At 40.7% G+C, this 24,001-nt stretch overlaps 3 protein-coding genes across 6 annotated transcripts in view; 2 read left to right on the top strand and 1 right to left on the bottom strand.

Annotated features, from left to right (window-relative positions):
* LOC115726909 (fasciclin-like arabinogalactan protein 8) lies at positions 1-1,497 on the bottom strand. Its single transcript, XM_030656994.2, is given in 2 exon segments — positions 1-431; positions 434-1,497. Coding segments are annotated over 2 exon segments (1,272 nt in total). The 5' UTR covers positions 1,431-1,497; the 3' UTR covers positions 1-156.
* A 13,638-nt stretch (positions 1,498-15,135) lies between these two features.
* The window catches only part of LOC115730690, a 72,712-nt gene continuing 63,846 nt past the window's right edge, over positions 15,136-24,001 (top strand). Inside the window, exon 1 of one of the 4 annotated variants that reach the window (XM_048276607.1) lies at positions 15,136-15,690. The gene's annotated coding sequence lies outside the window, so the exon portion shown is untranslated. Of the gene's footprint in view, positions 15,770-24,001 lie in introns of all 4 variants that reach the window. The other 3 variants (XM_048276606.1, XM_048276605.1, XM_048276608.1) reach the window with 3 other exon arrangements.
* LOC115726904 lies at positions 16,801-19,578 on the top strand. Its single transcript, XM_030656989.2, has 6 exons — positions 16,801-16,929; positions 17,164-17,192; positions 17,407-17,500; positions 18,327-18,416; positions 18,504-18,690; positions 19,069-19,578. The coding sequence occupies exons 2-6, from the start codon at positions 17,164-17,166 to the stop codon at positions 19,473-19,475; spliced, it is 807 nt and encodes a 268-aa protein (XP_030512849.1). The 5' UTR covers positions 16,801-16,929; the 3' UTR covers positions 19,476-19,578.

Below are 24,001 nucleotides of genomic sequence, written 5' to 3'. Positions count from 1 at the left end.
AAAAAAAAAAATCACGAAAAATTAAATAAATAAAATCGAATCTCTCAGCAAAAAGAAGGAACAAGATACAACGGATGGATGATGCAGAAACCGAGAAATGGCAAAATTAAAAATAAAAAGAGGAAACCAAAAAAAAAATCGACGTGAAATTACCGCTCAGGACATGAGGAGAGAAGAAACCACGGTGGCAGAGACGGCGACCAAAGCCGCCAGCAATGCAGGTGCCTTCGAGTCGCCGGCAGCGTTAGCCGACTTGCTGTTCGCAGACGCATCCGCCGGGCCCGCCGCCGGAGCCCCCTCCGGTGTCTCCGTCGGCGGAGCAGGTGGCGAGGCCACCAGGGGCGACGGGGCCTCTACCGCCGGGCCTGGAGCCGGACTGACCGGCGCCGGGGAAGGCGCGGTCACTGGCTCCGGCGCCGGTGCGGGGGTGGGGAGTTGCCGAACAGCTCGGCGGGGAGGAGGACGCTGTCAACGGTGAAGATCGCGACGGGCGTGGAGTCGAGCACCGTGCTGGCCACCCGCGAGGAGTCTACCCCAGTGTCGAGCGTGACGGAGTCGCCGGCAGTCTTCACGGTGAAGTCGTACTTGCCGGCGCCGTTCGTGGCGAGGGTGCTGATCGGGGCGTTGCTCGTTTTCAGGGAGCCGATCGGGGTGTAGTCCGCCACCGCGTGGTACAGCAGGAGCGACACGAGCTCGGCATTGGTGAGCTTGCTCAGGTCGGGCACGCCCTTGGCCTTGAAAGACTCGTCGTTGGGCGCAAACACCGTCAGGCCCTTCGCCATCGCCGACTGGTACGTCTTGATGACGCCGCTCGAGAGGAGGAGGCTCGCGAACGTCTTGCACCCGGCCTTCTCGAGCAGCGCCGTCACGTTCGCGTCCGAGGCCGACGGCGCCGGGGCGGCAAGGATCGCCGGGACCATGATCGGCGCGCTGATCTGGAGGACGGAGATGTTGTAGGGGATTTGCTTCACCGACTTGGTGTACGACGAGTCGAGCTTCGAGCCGGGGGCGGCGGCGCCGAAGCCAACCTTCCCCCCCTGGAGGTCGGTGATGTTGACGAACCCGGTGTTCCCAGGCGCATTCCCGGTGGTCTGGTACAGAGTGGTGGAGAGGGTGGATCCCTTGGGGATCTGGTGGAGCTTCTGGGGGTCGAAGTAGTCGAGGACGACGTGGATGGCGAGCTCGTTCTTGATGACGGAGAGGGTCTTCTTGGCGGCGAGGGCGGACATGGCGCCGTTGTCGAGGGCGAGGACGGTGATGGTCTGGCGGCTGTTGATCTCGTCGGCCAGCTTGGTCTGGGTGAGGTAGGAGTTGAAGAGCGAGTACTCGGGGAAGCCCTCGAGTATCTCGGTGATGTTGTGGGCGGAGACGGCGGCGGAGCACAGGACGAGGGGGAGAAGGAAGGCGACGAGGGGGCGTAGTGCGCACATGGTGAAGATTAGCACGAGCAGGTAAAACAGAGTGAGAAAGAGAGAGTGGAGAGTGTGAGTGGAGTGAGCGAGAGGCGATTAATAGCGCGCAGAGGGAGAGAGAGAGAGAGAGAGTGGGCGGCTAACTAGGGTAGGTTAGTTGGTTTAACCATGGTTAATTGGGGTTCAAAGAGCGGGGTCCACTTGGGTGGGGTTTGGTCACAGCTGGAAAACGTTAAAGGCTTCTGCGACTGTGGCAGATGCTCCTTCGCTGGTGCTGTCTTCCTCCTTTTTACCCTCTCCATCTGGTCGAATTGACGAACATACCCCTTGTCCCCTCACTTTCCAATTAATTTTCAGGGGTCGGATGTTAACTTTTTCCAACGAGGATTTGTGCGCGCTTTTTATTTTTAAATCATTTTTATGCGTGCTCTTAATCGCATTTAACGTATCAATTTAGCTAACTAAGATGAACTATTTACCACCATATGCATAGTTAGCTTCCCATCTCTTTCTCCTTAACCACAGTTAAGCGTCATCATTCGCGAAGGCACACCTCTTAATCATTCGCATCTGTTTCGAGAGAGCGGAGAGATAGAGGTTGGTCAAATAGAAAAATGGAGCAGAGACGATTCTTTTTCCTTTTTTCTTTTTTTTTGTGTGTGTTATAAGGCCGAGCTCTTTAATATGTTTTTTTTTTCACCCTCGTAACGGTTTTTTCAATTGGGTTTTCTTTTTGCAACGGTCGAGCGGCTTGAGTGGGGGAAAGCTTTACGGCGTTGGCTCGAGTTCGAATTCAACGGATAGTCAACGGAAATGGAAGGGTCAAGATTTTTGTCATTATGAGAAACTGTCGGCGGTGGGGCGAAAGGCTACGAGGAATAGAAAGTCATTATCATTGTCGGGGGCCGGCTATTTAAGCTAATAATTTTTGCTTGTGGGCATCATTTATATTATAGGTTGAAGAAATGCTACGTAATTATTAATTAGGACTCGGCCCCTCCTATGTGCGGTCATGGAATAATTTGGTCGGGGGAAGGAAGGAAGATAGTTTAATCAAAGGGAATATTCGGAGAATGCGCAATTAATCGATTCTTTAAGGTTCCGTTTGTTTTCGCAAAGAATGAGTAATTTGAAAAAATATTTTCCTAAAAACGATCACTTGTGTCGCTTCTTCATCGGCTACAAAAATATTTGGACATAAATTGTTATCAACAATAAAAATATTTTAGCGATACAAAGGATCATTTTTAGTAAAATATTTTTCGAATCACTTATTTTTCGGGAAACAAACAAAGACTAAAAATGTTAGGAGCGATAATCAGCATGATGAGTCACTATGTCCGGACTTATTGGTGATTATCGACACACTAATAATTATTTTCTTTTTTTCTCTGTCCTACTCTTTCTCATACATTTCGAAAGGGTTTTCCAAACCCATCAAATGACTAAGTCGAATGCGTCGAGTTTCTCGTTTTGTAGGCCATTTAGCATTGACATTGTCGAGAATGGCATCGATCTATTTAAGGAAAGATTGTGATTTTCAATCCTCCACCATCCTCATATTATGTGTAATAAGTACGTTGAAAATCACAAGCATTTTTCTTGTTATATATATATAGAGAGAGAGTATCTCGGGGCACTCGCTAACAAAATTCGTATCCATATCAGCCAATCTCGCAATCGTAACACTTTGGAATTATGGGCATTTCGTGTAATTGCTACATGCAATGTGGAAATAAATAAAAAGTCGAGAAGTTTTTTCAATTTACAGTCCATTTATATTATTTTGATATCGAATTGCTATTAATTCTCATTGTGAAAGCATCCAATCCTAGACATCACGAAGACAGCTGTTCTTTTAGCAGCGCAAGGCAACGACAAGAGCAGGACAAAACGACCAACGGTGGTGGATACCCTAGACAATTGCAATTGGAAGTGACGTCGTTGTTGTTGCCGGTGAAAAATCAATGTTTCATAAACAAAAACCGAATGCTTGCCCTTGATTGAGCATAATTCATGGAGACCATAGTCGAAGAGTTCCAATCAAGAACAATGAATATCACATTAAATATGATCGTCGTCGCACATTAATGAAATAAAAAGTATTGTGTTCTCAACACATATGATTAGATCTATGTTATCGTAATGAAAAACCGGCTTATATCCTTCTATTGTGGTAACGAACACGAATAAATAGTTTTCGAGGGCTTTGTGAGATACTCCGAATAGCGAATGTAAGATAGAAACAATTGATCCTCTTGATGAATACGATAACATTGGCGATACAAGCTTTTAAGACGGAGGAAAAAATTATGAAATAAAGAATTTTGTTCTAAAAAAGACGGCGAATTAGGAAAATTTATATGAGGGATCTAGCGCACGAATTGCGGGCTAATTGATCATCCAATTTTATTTTGCAACGACATAAAATTAACAAAATGGGAATATATAAATTTTAGAAAAGTGACATACGGCATGAAGGCGGGAAATTTAGCCAATCGATCCTAAACCTATTGTACAACTAGTAATTCAGTCTTAAACTTTTCAATTATGCTAATGTAGTCATGAAATTTTTCACAAAATTTCAATGTAGTTCTTCCAGTTAATTTTTGCCGGCGGTACTAACATGGCCAATGTAGCAACAAATTTAGGACTGATTGGGCAATGTTCCGACATGGAGGCTAACATTCTCCATCAAAATTGTCATGGATTACTAAATTATCATACATGGACATCTTTGTGGTGGAATGAGCGAGTCTTTGCGGGATATATTAAGTTGATTTATCTTTCAGATTTCTTGGTTTGTTTGATTTTCATCTTTACCTCGAAGCTATGCACCTCTTTTTCAAGCGAAATGAAAATATTACTTCCGACAAAAAAAAAAAAAGGTAATAGGGAAACATATTCATCATACTCGTGACCTGTCTCTTCTTAAATAGAGAGGGGGGATGGAGAGGAAAATAGGGATTCTCCGTCTTAGGTGCCTTCAAAGTGGCGGCAGAAACCATGAGTTCCTTCATGAGGGTGGTGACAACGGTTTTGCACATCGATATCCGGACAGCCATGGGGCCTCATCATCTCCCCATATGGAGGAACTTCATCTCCGGTAAACCAATATAAAGAAATGCCATGCTTCCAGTTAAGAAATGAAAGTCATCTGAACCCGATGACATCCATCCCGAACCATGCTCATTGTGACACATTTATTCTGAACTTTTTTTGTGACATCCAAAATCATGAATTACGTCTATTATGACATATTTACCCCAAAATTTTTTTGTGGCATCAAAAATCATGAAATACGTCCATTATGACATATTTACCCCGAATTTTTTTTGTGACACCAAAAATCCAAACTTGTATTCATGTAATTCATTTATCCTCGCTTAAGTTTCCGCACATGAACGTCGTTAAAATTCTGACATGGCATCATTAATATGTTCAAAGTATAAATTGGGCTGATGTGGTGCTTATATTGTAAAGGAAAACAAAAACTAAGAAACCCAAAAAAAGAAGGAAAAAAACCATAAAAAATCCTAAACTATGTCCATTATGACACATTTGCCATAAACTTTTTTTGTGACACCAAAAATCCCAAACTATATCCATTGTGACATATTTACCCAATCCATTATAGTTTCGCTTAAGATCACCGTTAAAACTCTAATGTGGATCCGATGTGGCATTTTTGGGGACAAGTGTATGACGTCCCGAAATTTCGACATTTGTAAGATAAATGAATTCGATAGATTTTAACTATGAATTTTAGCCCGATAAATAATATTGGATTTTTTAGAATTAAGGGATAATAGTTGAACGTTGATTTATTTATTTTGAATGGATATTAGATTATCATGAGGCGTTGGGCAAGAGAAATCAACTCGGATTAATCGAGATGTCGGATTGAAGCATCGTGACCTTTCGTGCCCGAGCCTAGTCCCGATCGAATTTTAGATGTAAAATTATCAAATTGCCCTTAATCATTAGTGCCAAAAGACTAATCTACCCCTACTATCAAATTACTTTTTGCCTCCTTGCATTAATTACCTTAAGACAAAAATAATTAATGGGAGTTGACTTGTGGGCTCCACCCCATCACCTCAAGTCTCTTCTTTCTTGTCTCTCATTTCTCTCTCTCTCTCTCTCTCTCTCTCTCTCTCTCTCTCTCTTTTCTTTCTTCCCCCACGGCCAACCCTCTCTTCCTCCCTCTTTCATTTTTTGTGATACCTCCATCCTCACCACCACCAGCATCTCCTCATTTTTCCTCCATAGCCGCCGGCCACCAAGCTCCGTCGCTATTGGTTGCCCATCGTCGTTGCGCCACCCGTCGTCGCCGTTCGGCTTGAGCCACCTGTGACCCCCGCTACTCTTTGAACCCTCGAGCCTTGCGCCGACCCACCGCCCGTTGTTGCTGCCCGAGCCTGTGGACCGCCATTCACCCGAGCCACCGCCGACTTACAACCGCCGTCCGCCTTGTCGCCAAGCAACCCCAAACCGAGCCGACTTGAGCCTCACATCCTCGCGGCCCCCGGCGAGTCATCGCATCGCCCATAGCCGCACTCTAGTCGTCGCCACCATCGTCACCGGTCGTTTAGTAATGAGTTAACTCCCTAACCATTGATTAGGTTGTTAATTATATTTAGGGATAGATTATATTATGTTAATTATGGATTAGGTTACATTAACTATGGTTGGGTTAGGTTAATTGACCATGGTTAAGTTAGCTGACTATGGTTGGATTAGTTGACCCTAGTTAGGTTAACTAACCATAGTTACTTTAATATTAATCATAGTTACTTTATTATTAACCATAGTTACTTTAATTAATCGTGGGTGGATTAATTAATCGTAGTTACTTTAATTAATCGTGGTTGAGGTAATTAACTATAGTTGGGTTAATTAACCATAATTGGATTAATTTAATCAGGGTTCATTAACCATGGTTGGATTAAATAATAACTATTATTATTAATTAAATTATTATTATTATTATTATTATTATTATTATTATTATTATTTGGTGATTGTTTTGTGTCCCCGAATGTATATATTGACATGAAAATAATCACCTATTTTGAGATAGAATTTACTATGTTGAAAAATCAATTTTTGAACGCGTAATTAAGGGCATACTACGAGGTGACGTCAAAACCGCAGGTTTTTGTATATGAAAAATCTAGTATGGTATAGAAGTGGAGAATATCAAGTTTGACGAAGAACGCAAATCCATGTGATCATGTGTGAATTTTTTATTGCATTTTTATGTGTGAAATATTGCAATGAGTTGAAGGGTGAGCACAACCATGTTTGCATTGGGATAAATGCAAAAATATGAACAACCATGATTATCCGGTGTGCTCATGTGATCATATGATGGATACTATCACCCAAGGGTATCTAGGGGACGATGCCCGATATATTTGTGCCAGTGGGAGTTCGGAATCACACGGTTTATCGTACACCCGATAGTCCATGCAGGCGGGAGTTCGGAATCACATGGCCGGACAGATGCCGGTCACGCCAAGTTGCGGGCTAATGTTCCTTATAGGAATGCCTAATATATCTATGCCAATGGGAGTTCAGAATCACCTAGCTTATTGATCACTATGCCCGATGGGTGTGGGACGATGCCCGATCATATCGGAAGAGCACTAACCGTAGAGTGTACTGTGGCAGAGTGGCCATTAATAATCGTAACACGTTTGATGCATTATGCATGTGAGACTATGATGAATGTTCTAGTTATGTGCCTTGATTTGTGTGTTGTTTAAATGCCATATTGAACACTAAGTCGTGTGTATGCCAAGGCGAGGTAAATGTGCATGTGGTTGACGGTAACTAATTTGAGTCAAGTGCCCAATCACGTCGTAATTAGAGCGTTGCGGGACTCGCACACTATTGATCCGTTATAGATATCAACCTCCATGCTTACGCCACCCTAAGCGAACTAGTACCCTACTCGAGCTTAGAGCGTTGACTCATGGAGATTTTGTATCTCATTCGTTGTTGTTAACTATTTTCGGGACCGTAGCTATGGAGAGCTTGCTCTGAGGATGACGTGGATATTGATCTCTCTCTTTGAGTAGTATAGAGTAGTATTAACCTCACCCGATACTATTTTGATGGTTGCAGGAAGTAGCCCAGAGGTAGGGCGTATGTATTCATACTTCCCAGAATCAACAAAAAATAAATAAAATGAGCTTTTGCTGTCTGGTGGTTATTGGTTTCATTTATGACTATCCCTATTTTTATATTCGTTTGGGGAGGTGAATTGTTTCCGTATGTGCTTAATTGAAAGATAAAATGAATGGGTTGACGATGCACCTAGGACATTGCCCTTAAATGGCCCTACTCATTTGGTATGGTTGTGACGTGCTCGGGGATCGGGACGTGACAACCACATCCAAAAGTGGTATCGTAGTAACGTCAGCCTGATCCGCTTGGTCATAACCTAGAGTGATAAGGTGCCATGGGTTTTGGGATAGTTAATAGGATTAAAACCATGTGATGGTGTTTGTTAGTTGAGTTTTAGATTGCTATCATGAGTTCTCATTACGTGTTAACTTTAGGGTGAGCGGGATTCAGTAAGGTTCTTACAAATGAGCAACTATAATGCGAGAGTGCCTAGAGGAAGGCCGACTCAGGAGCATCCCAGAGTGGATAGGATTCCGCAAGCAATAAAAGCTTTGGGAGACATTATAGGACAACAAGTAAGAAATCAAGTCATTCTTCTTTGCCACGCCTAGAAAGATCGGTTGGCTAGAAACAAGAATGGTGGGCAGCCAATGCATAAGTTGGAGGAGCAATTTCTGAAGCTCGGGCCGTCGAAGTTTATGGGAGCGGATGATCCGCAGGCTTCAATCTCATGGATTAAGGAGTTAGAGAAGGCCTTTGCCTTGCTGAGATGCTCCGAAGAGAATAAAGTGACGCTAGTCGATTACCAATTGCAAGGTAACGCTAGCACGTGGTGGAAGCCACGCAGGGAAGGATCTTTCCCAAATGTATGGTCTGAGTGTAGGATGCCTTCGTCGAAGCCTTCAATGGAAAGTACTTTTTGGATTGTGCGCGGGAGCGAAAGATGGCTGAGTTCCTACATCTTCGATAGAGTCAAATGTCATTGGATCGGTATGAGGTGAAGTTCGCCAAATTGTCTAAGTATGCGCCAAGGATGATCGAGGACCCCGTGGATAGGAAAAGAGATTTCAAGATGGACCGAAACTCGCAATCAAGGATCAGCTGATGCTACCGAATCTTAAGGATTATAATGAGCTGTATGAGAGGGCCTAGCTTGTGGAGAGAAACATGATTGAAAGGGTACTCGCATCTGGATTGCGGTTTGCGACCCTCGCTAGGGATGGTCATCGGTTTGGGAAAAGGTCGATGATAGAAGGAAAGTATCCATTCCGCCAAATCAAAGGAAAGTTATAGGGAAGCCGGCATACTACCCTAATGGTGTGTACCGAGTTTGTAATCGGAGGCATGGAATGGCCCCGTGCCCTTTTAGGGCGGGAAACTGTTTTGGGTATGGTCAGTATGGCCACCAATTAAGAGATTGCCTGCAAAGACTTGTGAAAGTGTAAGCGCAGCTATCGCAAGGAAGACATACGAGAGGGAATGCTCCGCAAGACAACCTGAATCGACCCCGGTGCAGGGACGAGTATATGCTATTACCTAAGAGGAGGTGAAGGACTCATTGCCGTCACATGTACGGTCTTCCTACAAGATCTTGTAGCTTATGCATTGTTTGATCGGGGAGCTACGCATTCATTTATTGCTAAGCAATTTGTTAAGTTAGTAGGGTTAAGCCCGAAACCATTGGGAACGGTCTTTACGATTTATACCTCGCTAAAGAATAATGAAGTGTTTGAGGTAGGATGTTTCGGTTGTAAGTTAGTTATAGGTGATTGCAAGGAAAAGATAGATTTGATTGTGCTGGTTATGTTTGATTTTGATATTATTATTGGTATGGATTGGCTCACCAAGCAACGAGCTAGGGTGGATTGCTATCATAAGGCAATTCGGTTTAACCCGTTGGAAAGGGTTAGTTTTGAGTTTATTGGAAACCGAGGAGGAACCTTGATTCCCTTAGTTTCGTTGCTGGATGCGACTCGTATGTTGGATAGTGATTGTCAAGGATATTTAGCAACCATGGTTAACACGTTGGTTGAGGAACCAAGGATGAAGGATGATATTGCAAACCCTTAGGGAACATAAGTTGTATGTCAAGTTCAATAAATGTGAGTTTTGGCTAGCTCGTGTAGCTTTCCTAGTTGTATGCCAAGTTTAGTAAATATGGGTTTTGAAAACCTTTCGAGAACATAAGTTGTTTTGACGAAGGATGTATGTCCCCGAGATCACATGTGAAATTTTTTATTGCATTTTTTTGTGTGAAAAATTGCAACGAGTTGAAGGGTGAGCACGACCATATTTGCATTGGGATAAATGCGAAGATATGAACTGGCATGATTATCCGGTGTGCTCGTATGGTCACATGATGAATATTGTCACTCGGTGGTACCCAGGGAATGATGCTTGATATGTTCGTGCCGGCGAGAGTTGGGAATTACATGGCTAGACGGATGCCCGTTAGTGGCAAGTTGAGGGCCGATGCTCCTTACAAGAATGCCCGATATATCCATGCCGGCCGAAGTTCGGAATCATATGGCTTATCAAGGCGGGACGATGCCCAGTCATGTTAGAAGAGCACCAACTGTCAAGTGTGTTATGGCCAAGGGACTTTAATAACCGTGAACACGTGTGATGCATTATGCACGTGAGATTATGATGGATATTCTAGTTGTGTGCCTTAGTTTGTATGTTGTTTAAATGCCATGTTGAACACCGAGTTATGTGTATGCCAAGGCGGGGTAAATGTGTCTGTGGTTGATGGTTAACTAGTTTAAGTCAAGTGCCCGGTCATGCAGTAACTAGAGCTTTACGGAAGTCGCACGCTATTAATATGTTATTGACATTAACCCGCATGCTTAGGCTACTTTGAGCGAATCGAGACCCTGCTCTAGCTTAGGGCGTTGACTCACAAAGATTTTATATCTCATTCGTTGTTGTTAACTATTTTCATGACCTTAGTTATGGAGAGCTTGCTTTGAGGAGGACGTGGGCGTTGACCTATCTCTTTGAGTAGTATGGAGTAGCGTTAAGCCTAACCCCAACCTGGTACCTTTTTCATGGTTACAAAAAGTGGCCTTAAAGTAGGGCTCGTGTATATGTACTTCCCAGGGTTAGCAATAAATAAATAAAATGAGTTTTTGTTGCCTGGTGGTTGTTGGTTTCCTTTATAACTATCCCTTGTTTTATATTTGTTTAGGGAGGTGAATCATTTTCACAATCGCTTAATTGAAAGATAAAATAAATGGGGTAATGACGTGCCTGGGACGTCACCCTGAAATGACTAGAGGTATTTGGTAGTGTTGTGGCGTGCCGGGGATTGGGCGTGACAAAGTGGCTATGATGTGGTGCCACACCAGTGCAACATTGGAAAAAAAAACTGAAAAAGGAAAGAATTGCACTGTTCATCGTCTCTCCGCGAAGTTCACAGCGTTCATTGGCTTCAAATGCTTGGCCAAACTCCTCTAGCACTTTTTTCCGCTTCCCATTACTATCTATATCTCTGGCGGCACTCGTTGGTGTTTGCCCAACCATCCATGAGTTTCAAAGATCGAGGTCAAACCCTCAAGCCAAGTTTCGATCTCCAGCGGCCATGAGCTTCGAAGCTCGACCTTCAAGTTGCTTCGAAGCTTAGCCTTGGCCTCTTGCGACCACCCACGAGCTTCGAAGGTCGAGGTCCAAGTTTCGAAGCTTGGCCTTAGCAGCCCGTGACTACCCGCGAGCTTAGAAGGTTAAGATCAGAAAAAAATGGGAGAAACTGCGAAAAAATGAAGGGAAATTTTGAACTATTCATCGTCTTCTCTGCGATGAAGAACATTACTTTCATGTCCTAAAAACATAACTTCAAGAAGGTCGAGCTTGAGCAGCTACCATGGCCTCTCCAGCTTGAAGCTTGGCATGTCTCACCTCAACCTTCGAATCTCGCGGGTAGTCGCAAGCTGCCGTGGCCAAGCTTCGAAGCTCACTGCTGCCATGACCGCTCTAGCTCGAAACTTGACTTTAGGGTCTGACCTCGACCTTCGATGCTCGCGAGTGGTCGCAAACAGTCAAGGCCAAGCGTTGAAGCAACTTGAAGGTCGAGCTTTGAAGCTCACGATGGCCATGGCTGCTCGAGCTGAAAATTTGGCTTGAGCATGTGAACTCGATCTTCGAAGGTCATGGATGGTCAGGTAAACGCCGACGAGTGCCATAGGAGGTCCAGGTAGTTGTGGGTAGCGAAGCAAAAGTGCCGGAGGAGTTTGGCCAAGGGATTAAAGGCGATGAAAAGTGCAATTTTTTTCTTTTTTAATAATTTTTTCCAATCTGGCGCCACATCAGAGCCACTTGTTGCTGAAAATGGCATGACAGATCCACATCAGTATTTTAACGGTGATTTTAGACATATTTATAACAGAAGTAAATGTATCACAATGCGAATAGAAATTTCAGGTAAATGTATCACTCTAGGCATAGTTTAGGGCTTTTGGTGATTTTTTTCCCAAAAAAGAATCAAACCAAAGAAGAGAGGGAGGGGTTGCAGATGGTAGGGGGCACCAATAAAGCTCTGACTTGCAGGTGAAGGCCCTAGATCACCACGAGCAAAGTTCCGACTTGCAGCCGATGCACACAAAATAGGACAAATTGCAAATCAAGAAACAACCCACAATTTGAAGACATAAACTACTACAGAAGTGTGTGTGTCTATATATATATATATATACACACACACTCCAACAAACATTTCGAAAAAAAAAAAAACTCCAGCAAACATTCTCAGGCCACAACCAGAGATTCTTAACCTGTGGTCACATTCTAGGCAAGCCCTGTTGTGAAGCTAGAGAGAAGTTCTGGTCATTCTCAAAGCTTCTCGTCATCTGCTAGATTTGGGCAAGCTCGGCCATGACGATGAACTCAGCGCCATCTGGGCCTGAGCTCCGCTTGCCCATGGGGGTCAACGGTCTACGGTGGTCGACGGCCCTAGCTGGCGAAGTTGGAACGACGGTGGCTCCCCGAACCATTTGCAATCTCTCTCTCTCCTTTGTTTTTTTTCCTTTGCATTTTTATTTTTTTCTTTTTAATATTTTTCTGTTGTGAGAAGTGCCACATTAGCCTAATTTAGTTTGGAAACATATAACAATGCCACGTCACCCGTCACATCAAATTCTTAACCGCATTTATTGACATAATCTTAATAGAGGATAAATGTGTTACACGAGTACAAGTTTGGAGTTTCTGGTGTCACAAAACTAAGTTCGGGATAAATTTATCACAATAGGCATAGTTTGAAATTTTTTGTGTCATAAAAAAAGTACATGATAAATGTGTCACAATGAACATAATTCAAAGTTTTTTGTGATTTTTTTCCCTTGAAATAAAAGAGGAAACTCGAAACTCGCCTCAAACCAAATCGTGTATTCAATTTGGGCCGAAGCATGCACACATCCAATACAATTTGATTCGATTCGGGTATCATGTCAACCCGAATCGAATCAATGACATCGCTAAATACATGTAAGCTATTCAACTCACATGCATAACCGCATGAATTCTGAATTAATGAAACGCTCTATTAACCACATAGACTAAATCACGAGCCAAAACCTGAGTGAGCGTTTTAAAGGGTACGTTTATTTTCACATAAAATGAATAATTTGAAAAATATTTTCTTAAAAATAATTGTTTGTATTGCATACAAAAATGAATGAACTAAATATATATTCATCATCCACAAAAATGTATAAACATAAATTGTTGCCAGTAATAAAAATATTTTTCATTGATTAATTCTTTTAAGTAATAAAATAATTATTTTATAAAAATATTTTTCAAATCACTTTTTTTCACGAAACAAACATAACCTTATAATGAAATTCTTTATACTTGTTAGTGAATGGCACGCATGTAATCCACGTATACACATCACTCCTCAAACCCCTCAGTTGATCACGTGGCTTAAGATCTACCACTTACGACTTTTTTTTTTTGCGGAACATAAATAATATTTTTCTAAAATCGATAGCTTGTAAAATGAATAAACGAGAAAGATTTTTATCGTCCACGAAAATATATAAATATAAATCGATAGCTTGTAAAATGAATAAACGAGAAAGATTTTTATCGTCCACGAAAATATATAAATATAAATAATTATTGATAATAAAAACTTCATTTGTTAGTTATTTCAAATGATACAAGAGATCGTTTTTAGGAAAAATATTATCCAGATCATTCATTTTCTCCGAAATAAACGTAATCTTAAATGATTGAATTAGTTCATTATCTTACACATTTTAAAGTCCCAAACGAACATGATTATTCTCGAACAAAGAACGAATCCAATATTGTCTATGCTTAGAGGTGGCAAATGAATGTCGCGGGTGCGAGTTTAGGAAGGTCGATTAGTACATAGACGTGGATCAAATTGACGCAATTTCACATAACCAATTTGAATGATTGATGCTAGACCAAACCTACTACGTGGAAGTAACTCAATGTATTTTCCATTTTTGAGGGTATTGATTGAATTGTCGCGATCGCTACTCCACCGCTATAGTTGCGGCTTCCCCGCTATGGCCACCTCGCAACCACCTCAACGGACCGAATCGACCAATTTTCAAAATCAATTTGAACGGCTCATACCGGACCAAATAACATCTCTTATCTTTTTAATGTTTCATGAATGAATTGCTTATTTCTGCAAAAAAAAAAATCGCATGCTAATTTTTTTTTTTCGGGAAAATCGATTGAATTGTCGGGATCACCCCTCGACCGCTGTAGTCTTCATCGCTGTGGCCGTCTCTCCTACCAACTTTTTTTTTTTTTTTTGTCCAACTCCTACCAACTTAGTGCCCATGAAATTTTTGGTTAAATAGTTATTTTTTCTGGGGCTTGCGGCATTGGAACAATAAACCTTCATCCTTCGCCGCGAATTGAAGTTCTGATAGATCTACTGTTGCTCTAGCGTTGTTAACCCTAAATTCTCTTTTAACTCTTGCCGCTCAAGTCTCATCCGCCTCTCATCTTCCGGTACAACGACTCTCTCTCTCTCTCTCTCGTCCACTCACTCCCGCTCCTCTCTTGGGCTGCAAGCAAAGTCTCCTCTCCGGCAAAGGGGACTTACTCCGAGAGGTGAGCTTTAGCAATGTTTGTCGAAAACTGAGCACTGCTTCGCTATAGATGGAATGGGTGTGTCTAGATTATACGCAGGTCTTCTCTGCAAACCAGAATATGCTTTGCGGACAACCTGTTTGAAGGAATGTCTGTTTGACGATTTGGTGTTTGGTTCTCATGATGATTCCCGTACCTTTGAAGAATCTGGCAGTCAGTGCGCGAGCAGAGGCCGGAGAGTGTGCTATGATGCCGAGAAGTTTGCCTAGATTTCACCTAAATCGTGAGATATAACCGGAAAATTCATATATGCACAGTTGAACAACTCATACATATCACAAACATGGGCTCAACCGAGAAAATATGTCAAATCTCTTTATGATTTTGTTTGTTTCCTCCTTCGTAGTCGTGCTGCCCTCAAACTTTTGAGCATAAATCACTAAGACGGCTGTGAACTCCTCATAAGTAAAAGAAATTAGGGTGGTTCTCGGATAGATTCTGGATTCGGCACTGGAAATCGATTGGCAAGGAAGGTTCTGGATTCCAAAAATTAGGAAAAGAGTTTCGGCAGCCTGGACCTGCTTGCCCCTAATTTGTACTTATCAATTAAGACTATTTTCGGCGAACGAATAATTTGGGTGGCCTGGGCAGGCCTGGCTCACCTTGTACATCTTTTGGGCGAGCCTGGGCACCAAAACAGGCCTGGAGATTTGGGCCTTACGGGCCTGGGCAGATCACCTTATTACCACTTAGGGTTGGCCCACCCAATAATTAAGGTCCATTTAGTCATTTGATCAGTAGACGGATGGACTGTGCAAGAAAAGCCTGTCTTGCACCAAAACCCAAACCGGAAAAAAAAAAAATCCTGGGTCGGGCAATTTCTTTTTTCAGGTGACACGTTAAAGCAGTAATTTTGACGGGTTCCTCGGGTCGGGTATCCTCTTGGAAACCAGCCACAGGTAACTATAAAAGAAAACAAAAACCCAATGAGCCATGGTGTTTCGTGTTTCGTTCAAGCACTGTACCCTCCAATCTCTGCTTGACTCGTCAATCTCTGGACTACTGTGTGAGCTTTCCTCCTCGTCAATTCCACAGATCGTCTTGGGCGACGCCGCCCATCTCCGGTGGCTCTCTGTAAATCCTCAGTAGGTCCTCATTAACTGGACTGGTTATTCTGACTTAAATTAATCGATTAAGCAGCATACGTATAGCTTATCAGGTCGACGTGATTTTTTGCGTGGCATCAACTATTGATGTGCCCATTCGAGTTCTCAAGCTGGGTTGTTCTTTCCCTTTTTGAGCTGTGAGTATGACCCTTCTTTCGTGTTGGGTGTGGATTCTTTGTTTGCTTCAATTCCTGAGTGAACTGGGTGGTTCAGTTTTAGAGCGATTGTGGCGCTTAAGTTATTGGGCCAGGACATTCCCCCATCGACTTATCTCCCCAAGCTTGCTCACATCTGCATGACAGCATATTGAAGTAACTATCATCCACGGGACATGATGGGTTCGGAGGTTGAAACGCTTGAGGAGAGATTAAAGTCTTCCTTGGTTCACCTCCATGGGGAATGTGCCATTCTCGAAAGGATGGTGTACAAAAACAAGAACCAGCATCGGCGTTGCTCCTATTTCCGGTATCTTTTGAAGGTTCCTTTTTTCTCCCACCGTTTGACTTTTGTCATGACCTATTTTTGAGCTTTTTTTTTAAAGTTTAGATGAATAGCCGATGAATGATTTGTGGATCTTAAGTGCTTACTTACTGGTGGTTTTGTTTATGCAGCCTAAAAAGTTTAAACCAATGCACTCAAAGTCAAACTTGTGACTAGCCAAAGATCAACTATTGTGTAATTTTGAATAATGAGTATGCTTGTTTCGGGTAAGAAGGGATCTGAGGCTTTTGCAGTCAGTTAAGCTGGAGGAGTTATTAAGTTCTTGCTTTCTAGTGATAACAGGAAAGAAGCCCAAACAGAAGGTTCATTAGGCTTTCTCATAATATTGTGGGCATTGGAGTTTTTGGCTTTTAATCTTGATCTACCATTAGCTCTTAGTGCGTGCCTTAAGAAGTGATCAGGGATCACTAGTATAGATTGATGTCATGTTTCCCATGTTTCTTGCATATGATCTTTTAGCAATTTTCGGTAGCTTGCTACTTGCATTTTTTTTTAAATAGAACCATAATTGGATAATTTTATCTAATACTTCTAATGTCTCCATAATTTGGTACTGTAGTCTGAAGTGGAGGAAGTGTGATGTTGGGAAGCCTAATTTCATTGAACAACTTCATGGTGTCACACGACTACTGTCACAGGTATTGTCTGACCAATCTCTTTTTTTGACCCCCTTCCATCTTTTTGACCCGACTTAACAAAATGCTCCACCCGTTTGTGATCGATGAAGGTAAATACAAATTTTGAGCAATCCTGAAATTAAGCTAAATATTAGACTCTCCTTCAACCTCAAATATTCAATTTTACTTGTTCCCACTTGCTTACTTTCCTCTCTATATAATTGGATATCTTCGATGTGCCATGTTTCTGCGCAGATGGTTGAAACAATGTTGAAGGCAGCATGGTCTCCTTCTTTTGTTAGCAAGATATATCAAATTCATTGGCATCTTAAATTTGCAAAAGCAGAAAATTCGTTTTATGGAAACATGTCCAATTTTTTTCTTTTAAGTTTGCAGTAGCTACCAAATCATTTTCAATTGCTCTAGATGGACATTTATTGAACTTATGTCCTATCTTTTGCTCCAAAATTAATATTTGTACTCTTGACTTTCAAATAGCGAGATATCAGTCTTACTTGCTCGATCATTTTTCATGGGATTTTCTTTGACAATCTTGTCATTGCTAGCGCATCTCAGAGTACTGGTTCAGCAAGTATGTATTCTTTCCTTATTCTGCTGTTGAGGTAGCTTTGTCCGCTTTGTGCTTTCAGCTTTTGAGAACAATATAGTAACAGACATATGCCGCTTATACATGTGCTGATGTGGCAATGACAATTGATAGATATTGTTCCGATCGCGAGCTTTGTTGGAGCATTGACTAAAGTAGGTCAGCCAAAAGATCTAACTCTGGACCATATGGTCAGACCGGGAGAACACCATGTCTACCACATTTAACCAAGTCCAAACTTTGTGACTTCAACCATTACTAAAGTTGCCATTCCAAGTGAATCAGAAGCCAGAGCTTTGAATGCTTATTCAAAACCTAAAAAGAAATGATGGGTCTGGGTTTTCAGCTTTAGTAAAATATGTTGGAAGATGGGAGAGGAGACCGGAGAATCCTTCACCTTATATATGCTCCTTTCTTACCTAATATATGATGACTTTTTGGATGTTATACCTGATTCATCTTTTGGTGATATTTTGATGCAATGTGATGGGAGATATATCCTTTCTTAGCCCTTACTGACTAGAAAAAATTCTTGCTTACATATCAAGAAAAAAGACCGGTTCATCATCTATCGTGCATTGTATTGAAATATTACCTTTCGCTTGCCGTTATACCTAAAAGTGAAGTCGGACTTTTTAATAGAGTTGTATTTGCTGAAGGCAATAAACAAGAGATCTATTCTAGTTTGCTCCTTTTAGCTGTCGGTCATTCTCCATATGTTTTTCTTTCAAAGTTTAGGTACTTCAGAGGCCATGACAGAGGTTAATATGGATTGTCACATTGAATTGATTGACGCTTTTGTAACTTGCAGATATTACTGGATGTTGTTTCAGTATTCAACATTGTTTCTTCTATTTCACAGAAAAAGCAGTCTGTAAAATTAACCCATGAAGGAGTTGAGGTGAGTCAGGAACTTTTCTCTGAAGTGCAAATCAATCTTCAAATTCTTACTTCTCTTATGATATCAAAATCCATTTAATTGATGCAGGTTTTTAGGGAGTTTCATCCAACACATCAAGATTATATAATGCTAGAGTGCATATGGAAAACTGATAAGTTCGTATTGCTAGAAAGCACATACAAGAATGAGGAGAGCAATTCGGCTGGTGATAGAGAAAATACTTCAGTAGGGGCACCGGCAATACACTACAGAAGCATCGACTGTTTTCTTGAAGGTTAAGATATTTGTGGTGTTTCCCATGTGATTGACGAGCTTTCTCAGTACACCCGTCATCTTCCTTCTTGCTTCTCTCCCTCCTTCTGCTGCCAAAAGTCATTCCATTACGAGATTTTGAGTCTCGCGTGTCTACTATTTCACCACCAAGGCATCTTCCTCTATGCTTTAGCTTCTCCAGCTTATCGCATGGAAATCTGTAATTTTGAGCAAAGGGTTATGCTTGTCGACCTATTTTGCCATTTAGATATTGTTCTCTTCTGCTTTTGTTTTGCGGGGCGGTTTGACCTGTAATCTGTGACTTGCAACCTTAATTTGCTTTGCTTTCGCTCATTGAAAAAGTTCGCTCACCTTGCCCTGCTCATTCTCTAGTTTGCAGATGAATGCAACTCAGTCCCTCAGAAGGCTGAGATGCGTAAAGCTGTCGAGCAAGGTCTGCTTCGGGTTGAAGAGGATGGAACTGGATCTACTCCCAATGCCTCCGTGCCTAGTGGCCATGAGAAACAGGGCAATGTCTTGAGTGAGGATGGGACTGGATCTAGCCCTGAGAACAAGTTGGCTGTGGATGGCGGGTTTCTTGATTGTCCGTCAGAGAGTTCAGTCCCCTCAAACATGAAGTCTGGAACCAAAAAGGTGGCCTTTGTTTCTGTAAAGAAACCTTTGTCATCGAGTAACGTGGATCTCAATTCAAACAAAACTCGTGTGAAAAGCGGCAACGTCGAAGATCCATTCTTCAATTTGCTTGCCGGCGGAAACCTTCGGGAATCTCTTCTAAATGACGATTAGTAGGTGTTGTTCGTTTCTTCTTACATGTTATGTAATTTATCTTAGTTACTATTTTTCGAAACTTATGCATCCAATTTATATGAGCGCACCAGCAAGCGACAAATTGTTGGTGTGATTCTACGAGCTCAAGCTTATTTCAGCTGTGCTTCAATTTCCTCATGTCCTTTCTCCGAGACATTGATGGAAACTTTTTTGTAACATGGGAAGACACCACTGTTCTGTACAATCGGAAAAGGTTCTTGGCACTGGTAATGTTTGATAGTGTTTGTAAATTTTAAAGCCTGTTTGTAAGAAAAATTGAATGGAAACCTGCTTGACATCATGTAACAAATTAGAACCCACTGCGGGTTTTATAAAAGTATAATAAATTATTTGATTTATTCAAAATTCCCAGCAATTCTAATGATTTATCAACATTAATCTGCATAGCTTCACAATGTGTTAAAATTGTTAAACTTTTATATAAAACTACTAATCTTAATTTAAAGGATTTAACAACTTTTACCCAATTTAGTTATGAACTATTTTTAACTTTACCTTATGTTGATTGAGTCACGTTACAACTTTAATAAGATTGTTTCGAAGTTAGCAACCCATTCCATCAAGTACCAAATTTAATTTCAAGTTTCGAAGTTAGCAACCCATTCCGATTTGAAGCTCCTTACAATTCTAATGGATTACCATGGTTTATTTGTTACACTAGCCAACACGTTAAAGAGTTACCAGTTCATACAAGAAATTACAGAACTTAATTTGTGCGATTGATTAACTTTTACCCAATTGAGTTACTAACTAGTTCTTATTTTAATCACTCTTTTATGAGTCACTTTGCAAACCGTTCCAGTAACTAACCAACATTTATTTGTTGAAATTATTAATCTGTAAAAGAGTTACAAACACTTACAAGAAATTACTAACTTTTTTCGAATGATTTATCAGTTTTTCTCCAATATAGTTACTAACTATTTAAAACTTAGCTTTTCTCGCTCTTATTTGGGCCAATTAGCAAAAGTTACCAACCATTCCAAAATTTCTTCAACGTTTATTTACTAAAGCCACCATCAATTAGAGTTACCAAGTGTCATGCGAAATTACCAACCCTAATTTGAATGTTACCAACTTTTATTCAGATTTATTGGCAAGTAATTTTAGCTTTACCTACTCATATTTTAGTCACCTAGCAACGTCAATTAGATTGTTCAAAAGTTGCGACCCGATCCAACTAACATTTAATTTGCAATAGTCAGAAACATGTTAAACACTTATCAACTTTGGTTCGAAATTATCTAACTTTAATTTGAGCGAGTTATTAACTTTCCTCTAATTTAGTTACCTATAATAGCCTTACCCATTTTAACTTAGTTACTTCGCAGCGATAATTTGATTGTTTAGTTATTAACCCGTTAAAAAATTTACTAGATATATTTTTTTATTGAGCTCTCTAACCTTTTAAAGAGTTGCCAATTCTATAGTTGAATTGATTCATCAAATTTTCTCCTGTTTAGTAACCAACTAGTTTTAACTCCACCCACTCTTGGCCGAGTCATTCGGCAACTTTGATTTGAGCGTCTTGGAACCAGAGACCGTTCAAATACTTTCCCAGCATTTATTTATCAAAGCTATTAACCTCTTAAAGAGTTACCAAGTCTATACAATAGTAGTAATATTCATTTGAGTGATTTACTGACTTTTTTCTGATTTAACTACCAACTAATTTTAGCTTTTCTTTTTCATGACTAGTTTTAGCCTTAACAACTCTTACTTGAGTTACTCAAAATTAATTAAATTGCTCCGAAGGTACCATCCCATGCAATAACTTGCCAACATTTATTCGTTGAGTTATCAACTAGTTAAAGATTTGATAATTTTTATAGGAAAACAACATTAATTTGAGTGATTTACCAACTTTTTCAAATTCAATTACCAGCTAGTTTTAACGTTATACTATTCCTATCCCAGTCACTTAACACCGTTAATTTTAATTTTTCTACATTACCAATCATTTCAACAATTTACAAATATTATCCGACTTTTACACGAAATTATCAATCTTAATTTGAGTGATTTATGAACTTTTATTCAATTGAATTACATCTAATTTTGACTTTACCCCCTCTTATTTGGGTGATCTATCAACATCAATTTCATTGCTTAGAAGTTGGCAACCGCTTCAATGTCTTACTAAGATTTTGCTCACGAGTTATCAACATGTTCACAGCTTTCCAACTGTAGGAGATGTCAAAAACTAATTTTTGCTTTGGCCACCATTGTTGGAGTCCTGGCTCACTAGCAATGTTTTGAAATCGCCAACCATTCTAATAAGAGTTATTATCACGAAAAATTTCAAACCGGTACACTTATGACAAATTTACTCTAAGCTATTTTTTTTCACAAAAAACCCCAAATTATTAACCATGTTACAAATTTACTCTAAACATTTTTTTTATCACAAAAAATCCTCGGACCGGTGTACCTGTGATAAATTTACACCGAACTATTTTTTTTACTACAAAAAATTTCAAAATGGTACACCCGAGGCAAATTTACCCGAAACTAAACTATTTTTTCATCACAATAAATCCCAAACTGATACACTTGTGATAAATTTACGTTAAACTAGTCTTTGATCGTCAAAAATCCCAAACTGGTATTCATATAACAAATTTACTCTCTATTAGTTTCCGTTAAATTTTATTATTAAATTGCTGAATTGAATGACATGTGGCGCTTAACGGTGTACCGGTTTGGGGTTTTTATCTCCTGTTTGTCACATGTGTGTAGATTTGAAATTTTCCATGGTATTAACTCAATTTAACAAAACCAACGGAAGGTAAATTTGCCACATGTATACCGATTTGGGATTTTCGGTGGTTGAAAAATTAATTTGGGGTAAATTTATCACGGATGTACCGGTTTGAGATTTTTTGTGGTAAAAAAAAATAGTTTGGAGTAAATTTGTCACATGTGTATCAGTTTGAAATTTATTGTGGCGAAAAAAGTAATTTAGTTTTAGGTAAATTTGTTACAAGTGTACCATTTTAAAATTTTTTGTAGTCAAAAAAATAATTTGAAATAAATTTATCATAGATGTATTAGTTTGGATTTTGTGGTATTAGCCCTTTTGATAATTCGTCAATACTAATTTGTTAACGTTACTAGCTTGTTTTTTTTTTTTTTTAAGAACCTTGTTAAAAAGGTTACAAATTCGTATATAAAATTAACAATATTTGGACCTAAGCAAGTTATTAAACTACTTGGTCTAAACTCTGAGACATAAAATTTGGGAGTATTCTATGGGATTAAGGGAAGAAAAATATTTTCTCTCAATTTAAGGGGGTGACGATAGGGAAGGTAAACTCCACGTCAACTTTGATTGGTTATTGCCCGGTAGTTAAGTATAGAAGCTTCTAGTGATTGGAGTGAGTTGTCGGAGTTTTGGCTCCTGCGTAGGCACAATGCTTGTTAACCGATTTGCTGGCTGCACACCCCTCAAAATAGTCCCACACACATACTGCCGCTCACTAGAAAACTTGCGGATGTTTCATTTGGCTACAGACCTTCGCGCTGGAGCCTGTTCGACGTAATGCCTAAGACGAACCTCCTTTCGTTTTCTTGCATTTAAGTAGTTGGTTCTCTGCACCTTTCATAGTTTTATACGGCAGGAGGTATGTCTTGCACGAAAGATCTCACCTTGAAAGTTGAAATGGTCCCCCCAGACAAGGAATTGGCGAAGGAGAACGATAGGGAAGCTCTGTATTTCGGCATGGATGGGATTTTGCAATGAAGGATGTGCCGGTTTAATAGTAACGTGGCCCCTTATGGCTCAGGCTTGGACATGGCTGATTGGTTGAGCTCATGTGATTCTAGCTTTATGCCAAAGAAGCGGTGATGTGATTCGCCATAAAAATGCATGAATCGATTCGAAACGGAAGCTTGTCTGTCATTAGATAGAAAGGTGGAGTTTTTTTAACCGATTAATGTTGTTCTTATTTTTGTGGGACAAGATTATTGTCAAGGATAGTTCTCAAGAGCTCTTCTTTCTAAGTAATTTCAGACAGCATTAGGCGGATTTGTTGTATCTTTTCCGCTTGAGGACTGACTGAGGTACGATTCTATGATTTGGTTGCTTGATGCATTAGCATGCATTGCCCGCTTTGTCTGGTGCATTTAGGACCTGGGCAATTGCTCTTGTTCTGGTGTTTCACCGTTCCAGGTTCAGTGTGCTATCTGATGCACTCACAGCTTTACTTAGAACAATTTTAGATTTTGTTTCGGTGCTGGAAGGACTGGTTGGTGCACATCATGTCACGGGTTCTCGCCAAGAAAAGATGGATGGTACAACGGGTGGCCACCGGGGACGGGGTTACTCATGGTGCATATTCTCTTGAACACCAGCCTTCTCCTTCAGTGTCATTACCTGACCTTAAGTATTGATCGTGATAGGTTATTGCATGGAATGTGTGAAAAAGACCGATCTTTTGATTTCCCTTGTGCCTCCATTAAACGGATGCGTGCGCGCAAGTTGC

Source organism: Rhodamnia argentea, chromosome 3, assembly GCF_020921035.1.
Source record: "Rhodamnia argentea isolate NSW1041297 chromosome 3, ASM2092103v1, whole genome shotgun sequence".
NCBI classification, from domain to species: Eukaryota; Viridiplantae; Streptophyta; class Magnoliopsida; order Myrtales; family Myrtaceae; genus Rhodamnia; species Rhodamnia argentea.
The sequence above is the reverse complement of the archived record's forward strand: the minus strand, read 5'-3'. Positions and strand labels throughout refer to the sequence as shown.

Coding starts and splice junctions, on each gene's coding strand:
- LOC115726904 (XM_030656989.2), top strand. CDS start 17,164: ATGGTTGAAACAATGTTGAAGGCAGCATG. Junction 17,193..17,406: donor ACAATGTTGAAGGCAGCATG/GTCTCCTTCTTT, acceptor ACTTTCAAATAG/CGAGATATCAGTCTTACTTG. Junction 18,417..18,503: donor TAACCCATGAAGGAGTTGAG/GTGAGTCAGGAA, acceptor TAATTGATGCAG/GTTTTTAGGGAGTTTCATCC.